Source organism: Lipomyces oligophaga, assembly GCF_038497815.1.
Source record: "Lipomyces oligophaga strain CBS 7107 unplaced genomic scaffold V1516scaffold_12, whole genome shotgun sequence".
In the NCBI taxonomy this organism is placed as follows: Eukaryota; Fungi; Ascomycota; class Lipomycetes; order Lipomycetales; family Lipomycetaceae; genus Lipomyces; species [Lipomyces] oligophaga.
Window position 1 is genome coordinate 5,628 of NW_027117796.1, and position 16,019 is coordinate 21,646.

Genomic DNA, 16,019 nt, shown 5'->3' on the forward strand with positions numbered 1-16,019 from the left:
TGAACGATCATTAGCAATTTTACAACTCTCAATTTGGTTGTACACTATTTTATCTTAGTTTGGTGCATATAGTATTTTATTATACTTTATGGGTTTCTTAAAATCCGTTCAAAAATAGGACCTATGCAGGCCTGGGACCTTTTCTGGACTAATTCTAATTAATGTTTGGATATATAGCAACTTCCAGGTTCTCTATTTCAATAATGTAAATGTTATTCCCTATTCGAGAGGGATATATCTTCGAACTCTCGGATTGTGAATGTCAGAATATATTATACCATGAAGCTTGATCTCAATCTAACATTTGCGATTTTCGCCCAGGAATACTAGTTTTGAATTGCTTCTGATAAGCTACTTTTCAGTAATAGAGCAAAGAAACATTCTGGTTAATCTTCGTTTTCCCTACAGTGACAAGGCACAAAAAGATTCTATTGAAGTTTTACGTAATGGAATATGCACATAAATCGATATCTTTACCGAGATTTTTCCTCTATTGTAAGCTTTTTTAGATCAGCATCATCAAGATAATAATCAGAACTATCGTCCAGACCAGGAATCCGGGGGAAACGTTTAGCAAATGATGTCTCCCATTCTTCTTCATGATCCAGATCATCGTGAACGAAGTTCTGCTTTGCAGCATTCCTTCTAAGACCAGGGGAGTAATGATTTTGCAAATTTCTGGGAGACAGCGAAGAGGTCTGGAGGTTTATCGGCTTCGGTGGTGGAGCAGGTTTTCCAGAAATCGCCTTATCTGGACTCTCGGTCACCAAGGAAGCACTAGCGGAACGGTGGATACTTCTAGATTCCGTAGAAGAGAGTAAAGATTTTTTCGGAGAAATTTTAGGCGAAAGCAATAAAGCTCTGCCATCAGCTTGATCGGAATGGGATGAATCACCACCATCTAGTTTCACCTCATCGTCTGAGTCAACCACTTTATCGGTGTACTTCCCATATCCACTGGCAGATCTTGGAATGTCAATGGTTTGAGATTGTGCTAGAAGAGATTGAACTCGATTCTGAATACTTGGTTTCCTAGAATGGCTTGAAAGAGGCTCATTTAGAGTATCTTCGTACTTTGGAGTAATTTCACTAGAACTTGTTGAAGTAGAATTGGAAATTTTGCTGATGGGATGGGACATGTTGTGTATTGGAATCACTGGTGGAGGCATTTTCTCAAAGTCGGAATCCTTGGGTGTGCTTTCAGTCAATTCTATGGACATCTTAGAATATTCCATTTTTGGGCGTGCCGCGGCTAAACGCTCCATCGAGTCCCAGACATGAGGCACATCTTCATGCTTAGATACAGTTGCAGATGCAAAGACAGAAGCATTTTGCAAAGGGCGCATCTGCTTGGTTGCCGAACTATTCCTATGAAAAAGTTTTGATGATGGTCGAGATAAATGAAATGCAGCAGAATTGTCTTTAATATCCGACGACTTCTCAGGACTAGATATACTTCGATCATGCTTTCCCTCATCTCGATATCTGAGTTTCACAGATTCTCTCTTCCTATCATCATTTTCTGTCACTTCCACAAGATCAGCCTCATGTGACGGTTGAGAAACCTGTTCAAATTTTCGAAAGGCTTCACCAAATTTTCCGCTCAATTTGTTTTTCGTGCCAGAAAAGTGATGATTGATCATTTGCATACTAGCTCTTCTGGAGTGTCTTCCGCCGTTCGATCCATTGCTGATACTTCTGGTAGGTGAGGAGGTGTTCGGATATTGCCCCGAATAATGATATTTCATCTGAGTGGATCCACGTCCATCACTGACCGAATTACCAGTGTCCAAACTTTTCAAAAATTCCATATTAGATTCGATGTGCTCTGATCTTTCTGATTGGCCTGTAAGTGAAGGATTCATACTAGTTGCAGTATTATCAACAGCTGAAGCAGTCGAACCAGTGGGACTAACGCTACGTCCGCCATTACTAAGACTGCGTAAAAAATCCACACTCGAATCAAAGATCATTGAAACAGGCCTACTCCTTCTTCCTGATGAAGATTGTGGCCGGCTGAAGAGAAAATTTGAGCGACTACCCGTAATATCAGCTGAAGGCTTTCGGGAAGATGCTCTAGAATGTGCGCGGATTGAAGAATTATCTGAAAGAGAGTTGTGTCGAGACCCCATAGGAGTTGTCGAGCGTTTATCTGCTCCTGGAATTGGAATCTGACTACCATCTGAAAATTCACGCTTAGAAGAAATCTCCCCAGAGTTCATAAGAACAGGTCTCTTTGGCTGAGGTTGCTGTAATACCGACAAAGAATCCGAAATATTATTTTTTTGAGGAGATGTATTGTCAAGTTCTTCAATAGCTATAGGAGGGAATCGAGAATCCATAGAACGCTGAGCAGCCAAAATATCTCTCGGTCCTGGAATGTCTTCCTTTGGAGAAGGGGGAGGCAAATACGAAGGATATCCTGACTCTTCGGAAAGAGAAGTAATAGAATTCCTTTTTGAGTTCTGTGAACTATTTGTGATTGAAGCTCTCGATTGAGATTTATTTGGAGCTGGAAGGCGGCCGCGACGCATAGGTTTGACATCTGGTACTGAAGAGCTAACATTTGATTTCGCATTATTGGACACATCTCTCACAATATTTGAATGTAGTCCTTGCTGAGGAAATGAAGACGCCACTGATCCGGATTCGGCAATATATTTCTGAATAATAGTTAATAAAAATAATCAATCAAACTCAAAGTCCCTACATTCTGGATTGGAACGTTAACTTTGCGCATCCGTGAGACTTCTTTGCAAACTCCATATATGTTTGGTCGTTTGCGTGGACTTTCTCTTAACATCTCTGAGATCAAGTATTTTATTCTATCTGAATAAGCAGGTGCTGAAGGAAATGAAAATGTGGCATTTAAGATAGCTAGCTGGCCTTTATCTTCGAATGGAGTCGTGTAGTAGCACAATTTGTATAATAAAACACCTAAAGCCCAAATGTCTGACTTCTCATCAATTGGAAGTCGCCGATAGACATCGACCATTTCAGGTGACCGATACTGTAATGTTGTATGTTGCTGTATGTCATCTTCGATCAGCCGACATTCTTGGCCCGTTCTGCCGGGCTCGATTACCTCCGAGGAAGAGCCAAAATCGCAAACTTTGAAAACACCAGTCCCATCAATTAGAACGTTTTCTATTTTCAAATCACGATGAATTAGCGGCGGTTCAAGATAATGCATAGCCGAGACGCCGACAACAATATCAGAGAATATATACAATATTTCCCGCTCAGTGAATCTATGCTGCAATCGTGAGTTCATGAGATTAATTAAACCACCGCCTAGAAATTATTAATCCAAAATTTCCTAATGATCTTAAGATTTAATAGCTCACCAGAACAAAACTCCATCAGAACAAAAACTTCGTATCCACCAGATGTCAGATGTGAGGCATGTGAATCTATATATCTGACTACGTTTGGGAAACCTCGAAGACGTTTCTAGAAACTAGTAAGCGCTAATGAGCAAAATGAAAGAGCTCTTTTCCATACCATAGTGTCAACCTCCTTTCTAAGCAAATTGAGATTTTCTTTATCAGGGACTGCGACCCGCTTCAGAACAGCACGATCGGTATCCCCATCAATGGGATCTAGCTGAACAACGTACACATGAGCAAAGCCACCTGAGACTATTAGAGAGCATCAACGAATGTGGTCTGATTTGCATCTCACCTTCGGATAGATATCGCTCGATGACAACACTATGAGAGCCCACCTGAAGAGAGGTTCCAGGCACGTAAGTACCTGGAGGAATAACCACATTCCGAGTTGGTGAATTGGAGGTACTTGGTGGAAGCTGGTAGAGTACAGTCGATTGAGCTTGAACAATTGGTGCTTCAACATAATATATTGTCTGTGACGGTGGTTGCGTCTCTAGATAGACTTGCTGCTGCTGCAGATGAGGATCTATGACGTAACTCATTCCCAAAAAATATCACCGAAAATTGCCAGATAAAGAACCGATAAATACAAATGGCAATTGGTTAGGATTCAAGATAAATTTAAAATATAAATCTCATAGGCTAAGCCCGATTTCAAGCGTAGGAATCTTTGGCTGCTAATAGTAGCCGTCTCTCGTTTGTTTACTTTCTTCAATACTGCGCTGGGACAAATGAGCAGACTAGGTACAAGATCCTCAACGCTTGCGTGGGATTGTCTACTAAGAACCAGCACAGTAATGAAAAGTATGATGAAACTAGCAAAATTAAGTTGAGGAAATGTGGAAAAATCATAGAGCAATAAAACCAGAATGGCCTGACAAGAAATCAAAATTCGAAATTACAAACGATATTTGTGGGATATCGATAGATTTGGGTACAACCTGCAAGCTGAATCCAGCCAAACTTTGATTGCATATGAAGCTTTATGTTGAAATGTATTTATTTCTTTAAAATAGTTACAACATCTTCATCCTTCAGAACATGGGACAGGCCGACATGCTGAGGTTGATGCTTGACACTGGATCCGTAAACAAGAGCTGATCGGAATTGCTCGATCAGACTCTTATGGATAGCATTACAAAAATGCTCAACAGTACAATGTCCTTGTCGTAGAACAATTGGTTGCTCATAATCAGGAGCAGATCCCTTAGGCTTCGTGTATACACGCACAAGACTAAGTTTTTTCCACATCATGTCCAAAAGCTCATCAACATTCCATCCGTGTTCAGATGAAATTGGAACGGCATTGGGAATTCGATATAGAAGATCTAGTTCTTCAATTGATATCGAATCAATTTTATTTAAAGCATATATCACTGGAATATATCTTCGATTCTGAGCTTCAAGCACATCAATTAGATCGTCCACAGTAGCATCACATCTGATTGATACGTCAGCCGATGATATTCGGTATTCAGACATTACTGCCTTGACTTCCCCCTGATCAAGATGAGTTAACGGTACTGTATTGGTTATGTTGAGACCTCCCTTCTCTTTCTTTTTAATAATAATATTTGGGGCTTCCCTATTAATTCGAATGCCAAATCCTTCCAGCTCGGATTCAATAATTTTCTTGTGCGTTAATGGCTTCATGACATCTAGCACAATAAAGATCAAATTACAAGTGCGAGCCACAGCAATGACCTGTCGTCCTCTACCCTTTCCATCTTTAGCGCCTTCGATAATTCCAGGCAGATCAAGCATCTGGATTTTCGCACCGCGATACATAATTGTTCCAGGAACAGTTGTGAGAGTTGTGAACTCGTAAGCCGCCGCCTCAGAGTGAGTACCTGTTAATCGGCTCATCAAGGTACTGAAAATCAGAACATCAGTAATCTCAGGCATTACCTTGTGGATACAATACCAACCTTTTTCCAACACTGGGGAATCCAATAAATCCAACCGATGCAACACCAGTCCTAGCTACATCAAAGCCAACTTTGCAATCTTGTTAGTTCCATGTGAATTGACCAAATCTGATTCTAGCTTACGTCCTCCTCCTCCACCGCTGCTTTGCGGAGTCAGCAGGTCCCTCTTTAGCTTTGCCAATTTAGCTTTAAGCTGACCGAGATGAAATGATGTGGCCTTATTTTTCTGGGTTCGACTCATTTCGAGCTCGATCTATATAGATAAGTATTAATTGAACTGGACTTCAATATAAGAGTACCACTTTACCTCCTTGATCTAATCACAATGTTAATTTACTTTCAGTCTCATCGTTTTATAACTATTCAGCTTACCTTTTCCACCGTTGTCGACATTATTGTTTTGATAATTATTTAAGAAGATTAGAATAGTAAATTGACCGATGTTTTGCATTAACTTCCACTAATCAAATAAAAGCAGACCATCTACATAGATTGCGTAGAAACGAAAAAATCCCAAACTGGTTGTTAATATGAGGGAGTCTTACCGAAGTTTTATGATGTGGTAACTTCATATCAAGCTGGTCCAGTCAGTGAAAGCTGTCAGAGAAGCCAAGATATTCAAAGATTTAGCTTGATGTTTTTCATGACTAAATAACTGATAAAAGGAATTGTCGATAAAATTAGGATATGTCATTGCAAACAGATACAATAGCCAAGGCACAGCGAACGCAGGACGGCAGCAACACTACGAGAACTAACGAAAATGAAGAAGTCCCTAAGGAACATTCTCGACTTAATATCGACGATCTGGTAGTTCCTGCAAATTTATCCGGAAAGCCGGAGATTATTATACTTCAATATTTAGATCTTATTGAACAGTACGAAACTACACTAGCTCGTATCGGAAAGTTGTTTGCAGAGGTGAGTAGCTGAGCTGGTTGATCTGATTTTTTATGATTCAGTTCTAATCCTTCGGTAGGGTTATATTGATCTTGCGCAAGCCAACTATGGATCAGGTCGTCCTAGATTCGGTCAGGATTACTATCATGGGAACATGTCTGCAGCAATAATCGTGTGAGTTTTATTAGGTTAATATCTTTTGCAGCCATCTAATTTTTTGAAAGAGAGGAAGACGAGGAGGCGGTTAAGTTGGATTCAAATGGGAGCACTATTTGCAGTTTTTCGATACTGTCTTTAAAATCGACAGTGACAGCGATGAAGGAGGATCAACTAGAAAAGACGGTAGTTGACCTTGCTGATCCAACCATGGACAAGCTCAGTTCTAAACTGGAAGAAGTTGAGGTCACATCAGAAACTTTAACCAAGAATTCGAAGAAAGAAGCCTCTCAACTATCAACTAACATTGTAGAGGGAGCACTAGAGTCTGAAGAAGTAAATAAAGAAGTTCGTCATAGGTCTAAAGTCCCTCTATCTATGGATCCTCTAAGATGGTTTGGCGTATTAGTGCCGCAAGCACTGCGAAGATCGCAAGAGAAATTTGAATCAGGTATGAAATTATATGGTATGGCTTTGAACGTAGCTAAAAAAAGCAATAGGACTAGAGAGCCTCATTTTATTAAGGAATCTTACTTTTCAAATCAGGGAAATGGAAAAAGTTATTCAAGCTCTACCAAAATAGTTAATTTTTTGATGCAACACAGCATATCAATTCTAAGTGCTTTCGATTCGATAAGTTCGATACTTTGATAATATTTACAAATATTCGTTTAAGAGAGATTCCCCTAGCAAAGTTTACTGATGCGTGCAACCTCCCTCGGCTTCTTCAGACTTGCTATGAACATCATTGTTTTCCTGATCATTTGCCCCAAATCCATATTCTGATTTTTGAATCCGGAAATCAACTTCGTCTTCAACATCTTTATTGTTATTGGTAGTCTTAAGTTTTGTGTATTCGTTGTAAACAGCAGAAGATGAAAGCGATTCGGAGACGATTCTAAGGTCTGCCCTCTCCAGAAACCAATTATCCCTCGGAAATTCGATATCAACGTTGAGATATAAATTTCCTTTTCCCTTTCGTCCTTTCTTAGGCATACCTTCACCTTCTACCACAAGCACATCGTTTGGTCGAATAACTCTGCCTGATTTGACATTGAAACAGAGTATCCGTTCATCAATGTGCTTGATAATAGGTCTATTGAATCCACATAAAGCTTCCGCTAAAGATATTTTAATCGATGCTTTCAAGTCAGTACCCCGCCTTGTGAATACTGGATGTAGTTCTTCTTGAATTTTAAACACTATATTGCCTGCTTTTTTGCCGGGCTCTTCATCAGTCGCACCTTGAAGAACAATTTTATCCCCTTCTTTCGATCCTGGTTGAATATATAGCTCGAAGATTTTTTCTTCTTTGACCGTTCTATTTCCTAGGCACTTTTTGCAGCGATCTCTATCTCGGATAATCTCACCTCGTCCTGAACAGACTGGGCAAGGAGAGGCTGAATTTATGGCCATTCCATTACCAATGGGTCGCAAAGTTTTAACTACGCCAGAACCTTTGCACTTACTACACTGACGAGTAGTAGCACTAGACTTTTTGCCTGATCTAAAATCGATGTTAAATACAGAATGAATATAAAATACGGATGATACTTACCCTTCACAAATTGAACATATTATGTTTCTTTTTATGCGCATTTTTTCTGTCTTTCCTTTGTACAAGGATTTCAAGGAAACTTTAAGAATTTGTTCAATGTCGGACATGCGTCGATTCTGGGTGGTATATGACGATCGGGTGTCGCCAAAACCAGGGAAAAAACTTTCTTCAAAAATATCATTGAAATCGTAAAAGTCTCGTCCGTCCTCATGAGATCTGTTGGAAAACTTCTCAGTTCCATGAAGGTCATAGTTATGTCTTAAATTATCTGGTATCCGTAAATACAATGTTAAGAAGTCAAAAGTGAAAATAGAGCCATACCATCCGATAAAATGTCGTAAGCTTCTCTGATCAGCTTAAATCTGATCTCCGCATCTTCTCGCTCTTGTTCAGGGACTTTGTCCGGATGATGAAGTAGAGCAGCCTTTCTGTAGGCTTGTCTGATCTCAGTTTGATCAGCAGTTCGATGGACTCCCAATATAGAATAAAAATCCTCCTGGTCCCTAAAGGACACTTATCTGGTAAATATAGATTACTCTTGTAGAATATTTCAACTTACTATTCGCTATCTTAAAAATTTGTCAATTATAAACTCTTGTTCTGACCCAATAGACAATGTTCTAAAGACTGAAATCCAGCTAGTCTTGTGGAGAAGATTGGGAGCATAGCTTGAGGCTAAACTAGATTATAGAATGTTCTATAGCTCGCTACCCAGTAATTTTACAAGGTTAAACGCGTTCTCTACCTGTCGTAGATGATGCTACGTATTCGACATTTTTTTTTTAAACGATGCTATTCAACACCAGCAATTACTCGATCTCGCTCGAAGCGGAAATCTCTCCTCTCGCAAGGCTTTCTTGGTCCTCTTCAAAACGATCTCCAAACGGAGCCGACTAGAACTAGATTTGCTCCTTCACCGACTGGGTTTCTTCATCTGGGATCTTTGCGCACTGCCCTTTATAATTACTTGTGGGCCAAAGCTACAGGAGGATCGTTTTTACTTCGTTTAGAAGATACAGATCAAAAGCGTTTGGTGGAAGGTGCAGAAGAAGACATATACGCTTCTCTGAGATGGGCAGGATTGGATTGGGATGAAGGCCCGGATAGTGTAGGAGGAGTCTATGGTCCTTACCGTCAAAGTGATCGCCTGGATATATACCGGAAATATGCGCAAGAGCTAATAGATGGAGGACTTGCATACCGATGTTTCTGTTCCGCGGACAGACTGAACAATTTAAGAGAGACGGCTTCTCAACTGTCGCCGCCGTCATTAGCAACATATGATAGATTCTGCTGTCATATGAATGATTTAGAAAGTAGAAAGAAAGCGCATGATGGAGAGCCATACACTATCCGACTGAAAGCACCGGAAAAATATCCAATCATGTCGGATTTGCTTCATGGAGACGTTGACATTCAAGTACAGAAAAACTACAATGACATGCGTTTTGATGATCCTGTCTTATTGAAATCTGATGGGTTTCCGACATATCATCTTGCCAATGTCGTTGACGACCACTTAATGAAAATTACACATGTGATCAGAGGGGAGGAATGGATGGCGTCAACCCCGAAACATCTTGCTTTGTACGAAGCTTTTGGTTGGGAGCCACCCAAGTTTGTACATATTCCTTTGCTGACCAGTGATGGGTCCAAAAAATTGAGTAAACGGTCTGGAGATACTGGAATCAAACATTATGCATCTATTGGAATATTACCTGAAGCTCTTATTAATTTTGTTGTACTATATGGTTGGGCCCCGGAGTCTCTTCACTCAGGCGGAAAAATGAGGCGGACTCAGACTGTAAAGAGTGCAACTGGAGAAGTCATGTCAATCTCAGACATTATTTCTCAGTTTAGCATTAATGGTTTAACAAAAGGTAACACGGCAATATCTGAGTCTAAGCTATTTTTTTTTAATTCTCAGCATCTGCGACTGCGAATTAACGATGACGAACAATGCTCGAAACTAGCTGAAAGTGTGCGACCATTGCTGAGAAAAGAATTTTCAAACATCGTTGATTTGAAATCCTATAGATTGAGTCAAGTCTATATAATTTCAATTCTGCGGTTATTCAAAGGTAGCCTACAAACTCTTCCAACTTTACCAAGGATAGCTCGTTGCGCATTTTTAGATGAATTGAAGTACGATACAAAAGAGGCAATAGAATACCTCGAGTCTCTCTCAAAAGGTGATGAAAACAACGTTCAATTCGCTATAAATTTGTTAACCAGTTTTCGGAATTGGTGGATATCTGGTAACGGCCATAGGACTACTGAAAATCGATCAGCGACGATCAAACTAGAAAATGTCTATTCTCAAATTGAAATGAAGGACGAAATTAAGCAAATCGCAAATGCAGAATGCTGTAAACCTGCGGATTTGTATCACGCTCTGAGATTTGCTGTTTCCGAGTCTCTCCCAGGGGCACCGCTCATTGAACTGCTTGAAGTTTTGGATACGTCCCTCGTAACGGATCGCCTAAGTCATGCTTTAAGAATCTTGACCTTAAAGTTATAGACTCAACATGTTTATATTATTATAGTTTAGTTATAAATTGTACATTCTATTGATCATCAGATAGCAAAGCAAAGAATAGTAAAATGATAAAATATAAGTATTCGATTTTTTAGATACTCCACGCACGCAAAAATGGATGCGGATCTGAAAAAAAAATAATTCCCCCATGTAATTGATGCAAAAAGTCTCATAATGCTTATAGACTATTAAACGAAATGAATCGAAATTAAACATACGCGCAAATTTTAGAATAGATGAAGCAAAGCAATAAGGACAATTCTATCTTCCGATATTAATCTGACAATCCGAGTAGCGACGAATTCCACGAAGAAACACACTGTAAGTGACCGAATTGTTAAAGTCGGAAAAGTATATTTCAGATAGTCGGGCAGGCCAAGGAGGAAATGAGTCAAGGTCTAAGGAAGGGCCGAATAGAATGATGAGATCGGGCTCAGGGATCACACGGTCTTCGAAATTAGTCAGAATTAGATCACGTTCAAGACTTAAAAAGAAATTCAAAACATACCAGAAACAATTTTATCGATTGACTCAACGGTTAACTTAGATGGCTCGAAGTCCTGGTGGACAGCAGCCTTGAATGCATATTCCCGCGTGAGGTCAACCAGAAATTGACGACCATCATCTTTGGAGATCAAATAAACGTCAATATCATATGGCGTGTCTGGAGAAGAACTAGGAGGAACATAAATGGTATTCGTATGCGGCACATGTATCCGAACTCGAGGTAGAGAAGCTGCACCATAATAAGATACCAGAGTACGCTCGATAACCTGGTAAGCTGTCTCATATCTTGTCAGGAGCTGGCCTGAAGATTCATAAACGGTAAGAGCTTTGATAGAGGAACCCAAAGACCAGGACACAACGTCAGCAACTTGCTCCATGAGACCTTGAATACCACCACCCTCTTCCGAAGGACGAAAGGTTAAAATGATAGCCACGTTCGTGGGCGTTTTAGCGAGCCCATGCATATCTTGAGCAATGAGCTGAGGTGTGCGATGATGGTGATAAAGAAAAGCTAGCAGACCGTTTTTGGCGGTGTAGTAGTGTCTCGCAAGAGAGTCCTGGATAGCGACAAGTAAATGGAGAACAACAAGGACGGCATGGAATATCTGGAAACGAAGGTGCTCAAAGATATTGGATGGCAGGGCGATGGATCTATGGCCAAGAGGGATGATGAGCTTGTTTACTACCAGCTCACGACCTCGCTGCAGCGCTCCAGTTCGAGGATTGAGCGAGGTAATCGACTCCGAAGCGATCTGCTGCGCAGAAGATGAGGAAGCAGAGGCCATTAGGACGGTGCTATCGAGAAAGAGAGAAATGAGGACAAGAGAGCAAAGCAGGGAAAATTAGAAAGAGAAAGGGAAAGAAAAAGAACAGGAAAGAACAGGAAAGAGCAAAAAATGCCTTATAAAGACCACAATTAGGTAATCTGCGAGATAGGCTGAAGTATTTGTTTGATACGGTTGTGCGTGGATCACTCTGGCAATCGTTGGATTTGTGCGAGTATTCGTGAGTGGTAAGATTGCAGTTAACCGTCAGAACATGGCTGGCAGGACGGAGCTAAGAACGGAAAACTTCGGGATAAAGAAGAGTAAATCTGTTTGATAAACTCGTGCAATATTACTATTGTATTAAATGTTGCAAAGATTTGGAATTATTTATCCAGAATGATGCTGAATCAGTCTGTAGCAGCTTCTCATAAAACGACTTAACAGCTAATGAAAAAACAGGTCTCGAGAAGTTCCAAACCATATCTGTATCTCTGCGGCTCCCATTACATAACCCTTACTCCCAGCTACTCAATTACCCAAACTACATGAAACTGCCATTATTCTACTCTTAATTGTCTAGCAATATTACAAGCAAAAACCCATGAAACACGAACCAGCTTCTGGATGAGAGAATTTTGAGATCTCGACAAAATAAGATATGACTCTAAAACTGTGTGAGCCAGAAGTTCCACCAGCAAAGCTTCGATGTTCTAGGCATTCCACTAAGAAAGTGGCAGTCACTTTCACGTAGTCTTCTGCCACGCTCCTTCAACAAATGCAGTCGTGCATTCCCATATTCTTTATCTGAAGTCACTAAGACAATCATATCTGTGATTAGTACACTCCGAATTGATCAGGTTTCATCCATATAATATTTATCCAGGCAGGACAGTCACAATCCAGCCGCTTATCAGTCATAAGTTGCACCTCCGATTTGTGATGCAAAGGCTGTACTCACGGATCTAGTATCATCATCAATGTTTGAATAGACTGAAGTCCCAAAATGCCCATAAGTTCCCACTCTACTCTCTGCCTGGAGATATTGCTCAAGTCGATCACTTTCACTTCGGCCAACACTTTTTTCGTTGAATCGATTTACATACTCTCCCGCCATCCCTTGCTGAACTTCAGATCCATTGCCGTTCCATTCAGGAAGGGACGAGCTACTGTATCCCGACAGAAACATTCCTTGGTAACCATTGCCAGTAAGTCCTTTCATGGGCGTCATGCTATCTGGTATCTGGCCAACTACACTAGAGGTCTCGAGATCTGTCAGCCCATTTCGTTCATAGCCAGCTGTAGGTATATCCTTTCGTCCTCCTCGCCGCTGCTGTGTGACATCATAGTAAGCAGAATTGCCTGTCCCGTTCTTATACGCTCCATTACCTCCGCGGTGAGGTGTCCTAGGCTTCGCAAACTGAATCATACTGATTTGAAGATTGTTCAAGAGTCCTTCAACTAAACATCCCTTTTCCTTATAATGCGTCAACAAATGATGCCACATTGGCTGCTGAGACAAAACTTTGGGATTACCGATCACCACCAAACCATACTTTGCACGGGTCAATGCCACGTTCAATCTGCGCGGATCGCTCAAAAATCCAATTCCTTGGTGCTCATTCGAGCGAACACATGACAAAATAATGTAATCCTTCTCTCGTCCCTGAAATGCATCAACAGATGCAACTTCAATTGTCTTGTAAAGTTTCTTTTGCAAAGAACCTGTCGACTGAATCGTTTGCAAAATATAAGATCGTTGACCCTCATAAGGGGTAATAACACCAATCTGAGATGGATCAATACCAGCTTTAAAAAAGCGAGTCACGATCTTCTCAACATTTGCTGCTTCCGTGCGATTCAAATAACTAGTCCCGCTTGCAGAAATTTCTTCTTGACCAAGATTCGACCAAAACATCATCGGCGTATCCACAACTGGCCAAGGAAAATCCACATTCGGTCGAATACGTTCTTGAGACGTAATTCCGTTTTGTAAACATCCATCATAATACATATTACTCGGAAATTCACTCAGACAGGGATGCATACGGTACTGAATATTCAAACGAATAGGTGCCAGCCCCAGCAAGACAAGACGCTCGAAGAGTGACTGATGTAAACCAGCTTGGGCGGCTTTCTTATTCATAATTACAGGTCCTAGTTGTTTGTGATCACCAACTAAAACAGCTTGCTTACATCCCATTACTAGAGGGATCATGCACTCCGGCTCCGCAGCTTGAGTACTTTCATCAATCAGAACTGTTCGAAACTGCATTCGGGAAAGTCGCCGATCTCCAGCTCCGACGCAAGTGCAACAGATTACATCAGCATTTAGAAGTATCTCGTCCTCTGCTTTCCGTGCTAGCTTTTTGAATTTGCGCTCGTCTAAGCTGCTCAACTCACCAAGCTCTTGCTTTAATTGTGTCAATTTTTGCAATTCGATATTGGACTCATTCATTCGCACTTGTTCATGAAGAGCCAAAAAAGAAACTGAGCTTTCAACATCCTCACGGCTTTTAGCGGTCAAACGAACAACCTTAAGTCCTGTTCGATGAATTTTTTCGGTTAGTTGATCAACAGCAACATTTGATGGTGCACAGACTAATATTTGGCCGAGATTCATTTTCGCTAAATGATACACAATAGTAGCTGAAGTAACAGTTTTTCCAGTTCCAGGAGGACCTTGAATCAGAGAAAGGTGCCGCTGAAGAACAGATTTTACAGCCTGAACTTGAGAAACGTTCAGATCAGGCAAATTCGGAGCGGCGAAAGTTTTTGGCATCGAAGTCTTGAGCAATACGGGTTCAACCTCGTGACCTAAAAGCTTGTGGTATATATACCCAGAAACGGACATTTCATTGATGGCAAATGTCTTTAAAGCCGACTGCATTCGGTCGAATGAAGTAGCCTTCCAAACATAATCAACTGTAAACCCTACCGTGCATTCAGTAGGTACAGATTTACTGCTATTGCGAAGTTCAAGTGTAATCTCTTCAGAGATGCTGTCGTAGATTTTTATCACGTAACCAACACTTTTCCACTTCGGACGCATGTCTCCAACATATCTCAGACTCATTTCATCACCAACAGCAAGTTTCAAATCGCCCGAATCTAGTCCTGGAAGTATAAAAGAAGCCAAATGCTTGCTATTTAATCCGATATCCCAGCGAACAGATAGATGGTCATGGGACTGGGATTGCTTGATCTTCCGATCATAGTCTGCTTCAATCTTTACCAAAGGACCAAAGCAGCGCTGATATTCGTAAGCATCCTCATAGCGCAATAAAACCGGAAACAAGTCTTCTTCGGGAACAACTTTATCCAAGTCATCAATTGTAGCGTTGGTATTTTCCTTCCACATTTCTTCCAGCTTTGATATCTGAACAGTAATCGGCTGACGCGTGCGTAATATCTCTGCCTCAGAAGGAACAGCAACAAGCCAGGATAAAAAGGATCTGTCCTCAATGAGAGGTTGCCATTGACTGGTGTCCCACGAGATAGCCTCAGCGCTTCCAGATGCACATGGCTGGCGACACAATATCACGACAATAGTGTCAGACTTGGCTGGAATGAAACCCAACAAGAAAACATTTTTGCAACCGCAATTATAGCATTCTAAAGTAGTTGCACCTAGTTCTGAGTCTGGATGGAGACGCACCTCCTATATACAACATTAACAAATGTACAACCCAAATTTGAAGCAGATCAGACATACCTTATGACGCGCTCGCACAAGATGATTGACGATATGCGAACTCGAGGTCTTTCCCCTGGAATTACAAAACCACTTTTCACATTGAGCACATTGTACTACACTCTGAGCGGAATGCACACCGCAATATCTGAGTTGGTGTCAGAACATCATAACGCGAAAATAATTTCTCTAGACATACGCGCAAGCATGCGAAGGCAGAGACTCAAGATCATAAGGATCCGGTTCGATCGTTTCACCATAAAAATCATTTGCCTCATCTTTTATTGTGCTAATCATACTCATGGTTTCGTCCAGCGTTGATTCAACATCTGACTCCGAATCACTGCTGCCTCCCGCTCTTTGGGCTCGAGATTTCCTTCGCGACCTATCCGATGCTCTATGACGAAGCGGAGCTGCATCTGAAACGACAGATGCTGTGTCCGCAGTCGATAAAGCGGAAAATTGCTGACCAAGTGAACTAAAAGTGTTCATTCTCGTTGGTTAGGCTGTAGAACGACTTGGTTAAACACGACTTGGTTGTAATTCATCTCTTTTCGCCAAAGATGAGTTTTTTCCTCGTC

The 16,019-nt window shown here is 41.0% G+C and overlaps 7 protein-coding genes across 7 annotated transcripts; 2 read left to right on the forward strand and 5 right to left on the reverse strand.

The window, feature by feature from the left end:
• Window positions 1–367: 367 nt before the first annotated feature.
• V1516DRAFT_682374 (uncharacterized protein) lies at window positions 368–4,169 on the reverse strand. The gene is made up of 5 exons (XM_066923400.1): window positions 3,685–4,169; window positions 3,505–3,635; window positions 3,348–3,453; window positions 2,711–3,294; window positions 368–2,663 (listed from the first exon to the last, which is right to left on the reverse strand). Exons 1-5 carry the CDS (start codon window positions 3,932–3,934, stop codon window positions 474–476), a joined length of 3,261 nt encoding a protein of 1,086 aa, XP_066774751.1. The 5' UTR covers window positions 3,935–4,169; the 3' UTR covers window positions 368–473.
• Window positions 4,170–5,810, reverse strand: V1516DRAFT_709114 (P-loop containing nucleoside triphosphate hydrolase protein). Its single transcript, XM_066924214.1, has 5 exons — window positions 5,693–5,810; window positions 5,628–5,636; window positions 5,444–5,573; window positions 5,321–5,390; window positions 4,170–5,265 (listed from the first exon to the last, which is right to left on the reverse strand). Exons 1-5 carry the CDS (start codon window positions 5,711–5,713, stop codon window positions 4,392–4,394), a joined length of 1,104 nt encoding a protein of 367 aa, XP_066774752.1. The 5' UTR covers window positions 5,714–5,810; the 3' UTR covers window positions 4,170–4,391.
• Window positions 5,811–6,007: 197 nt separating this feature from the next.
• Window positions 6,008–6,959, forward strand: V1516DRAFT_666902 (uncharacterized protein; the record flags this gene model as incomplete). The annotated part of the gene is made up of 4 exons (XM_066920773.1): window positions 6,008–6,241; window positions 6,300–6,394; window positions 6,445–6,827; window positions 6,877–6,959. 4 exons carry the CDS (start codon window positions 6,008–6,010, stop codon window positions 6,957–6,959), a joined length of 795 nt encoding a protein of 264 aa, XP_066774753.1.
• On the reverse strand, window positions 6,845–8,573 carry V1516DRAFT_682383 (uncharacterized protein). Its single transcript, XM_066923401.1, has 4 exons — window positions 8,494–8,573; window positions 8,256–8,447; window positions 7,935–8,202; window positions 6,845–7,883 (listed from the first exon to the last, which is right to left on the reverse strand). Coding segments are annotated over exons 1-4 (1,272 nt in total). The 5' UTR covers window positions 8,495–8,573; the 3' UTR covers window positions 6,845–7,072.
• On the forward strand, window positions 8,474–10,553 carry V1516DRAFT_682386 (tRNA synthetases class I, catalytic domain-containing protein). Its single transcript, XM_066923402.1, has one exon. It carries the CDS (start codon window positions 8,689–8,691, stop codon window positions 10,453–10,455), a length of 1,767 nt encoding a protein of 588 aa, XP_066774755.1. The 5' UTR covers window positions 8,474–8,688; the 3' UTR covers window positions 10,456–10,553.
• On the reverse strand, window positions 10,457–12,181 carry V1516DRAFT_682388 (Decaprenyl diphosphate synthase-like protein). The gene is made up of 2 exons (XM_066923403.1): window positions 10,982–12,181; window positions 10,457–10,922 (listed from the first exon to the last, which is right to left on the reverse strand). The coding sequence occupies exons 1-2, from the start codon at window positions 11,763–11,765 to the stop codon at window positions 10,735–10,737; spliced, it is 972 nt and encodes a 323-aa protein (XP_066774756.1). The 5' UTR covers window positions 11,766–12,181; the 3' UTR covers window positions 10,457–10,734.
• Window positions 12,174–15,964, reverse strand: V1516DRAFT_714421 (P-loop containing nucleoside triphosphate hydrolase protein). Its single transcript, XM_066924334.1, has 3 exons — window positions 15,638–15,964; window positions 15,460–15,586; window positions 12,174–15,405 (listed from the first exon to the last, which is right to left on the reverse strand). Exons 1-3 carry the CDS (start codon window positions 15,928–15,930, stop codon window positions 12,658–12,660), a joined length of 3,168 nt encoding a protein of 1,055 aa, XP_066774757.1. The 5' UTR covers window positions 15,931–15,964; the 3' UTR covers window positions 12,174–12,657.
• Between the last annotated feature and the right edge of the window lie 55 nt (window positions 15,965–16,019).

Excerpts from the sequence above, each read along its gene's own strand:
- V1516DRAFT_682374 (XM_066923400.1), bottom strand. The coding sequence starts at position 3,934 with ATGAGTTACGTCATAGATCCTCATCTGCAGCAGCAGCAAGTCTATCTA. Across the intron at positions 3,295-3,347 it reads TCTGATGGAGTTTTGTTCTG|GCGGTGGTTTAATTAATCTC; the intron begins GTGAGCTATTAA and ends AATAATTTCTAG. Across the intron at positions 2,664-2,710 it reads TTAACGTTCCAATCCAGAAT|AAATATATTGCCGAATCCGG; the intron begins GTAGGGACTTTG and ends ACTATTATTCAG.
- V1516DRAFT_709114 (XM_066924214.1), bottom strand. The coding sequence starts at position 5,713 with ATGTCGACAACGGTGGAAAAG. Across the intron at positions 5,391-5,443 it reads CAGCGGTGGAGGAGGAGGAC|TTGGCTTTGATGTAGCTAGG; the intron begins GTAAGCTAGAAT and ends AAGATTGCAAAG. Across the intron at positions 5,266-5,320 it reads TTCCCCAGTGTTGGAAAAAG|TACCTTGATGAGCCGATTAA; the intron begins GTTGGTATTGTA and ends TCTGATTTTCAG.
- V1516DRAFT_682383 (XM_066923401.1), bottom strand. Across the intron at positions 8,203-8,255 it reads TTACGACATTTTATCGGATG|ATAATTTAAGACATAACTAT; the intron begins GTATGGCTCTAT and ends TACGGATACCAG. Across the intron at positions 7,884-7,934 it reads ATATGTTCAATTTGTGAAGG|ATCAGGCAAAAAGTCTAGTG; the intron begins GTAAGTATCATC and ends CATCGATTTTAG.
- V1516DRAFT_682386 (XM_066923402.1), top strand. The coding sequence starts at position 8,689 with ATGATGCTACGTATTCGACATTTTTTTTTTAAACGATGCTATTCAACA.
- V1516DRAFT_682388 (XM_066923403.1), bottom strand. The coding sequence starts at position 11,765 with ATGGCCTCTGCTTCCTCATCTTCTGCGCAGCAGATCGCTTCGGAGTCG. Across the intron at positions 10,923-10,981 it reads AATCGATAAAATTGTTTCTG|ACCGTGTGATCCCTGAGCCC; the intron begins GTATGTTTTGAA and ends CTAATTTCGAAG.
- V1516DRAFT_714421 (XM_066924334.1), bottom strand. The coding sequence starts at position 15,930 with ATGAACACTTTTAGTTCACTTGGTCAGCAATTTTCCGCTTTATCGACT. Across the intron at positions 15,587-15,637 it reads CTGCCTTCGCATGCTTGCGC|ATATTGCGGTGTGCATTCCG; the intron begins GTATGTCTAGAG and ends ACACCAACTCAG. Across the intron at positions 15,406-15,459 it reads TTGTGCGAGCGCGTCATAAG|GAGGTGCGTCTCCATCCAGA; the intron begins GTATGTCTGATC and ends TGTTGTATATAG.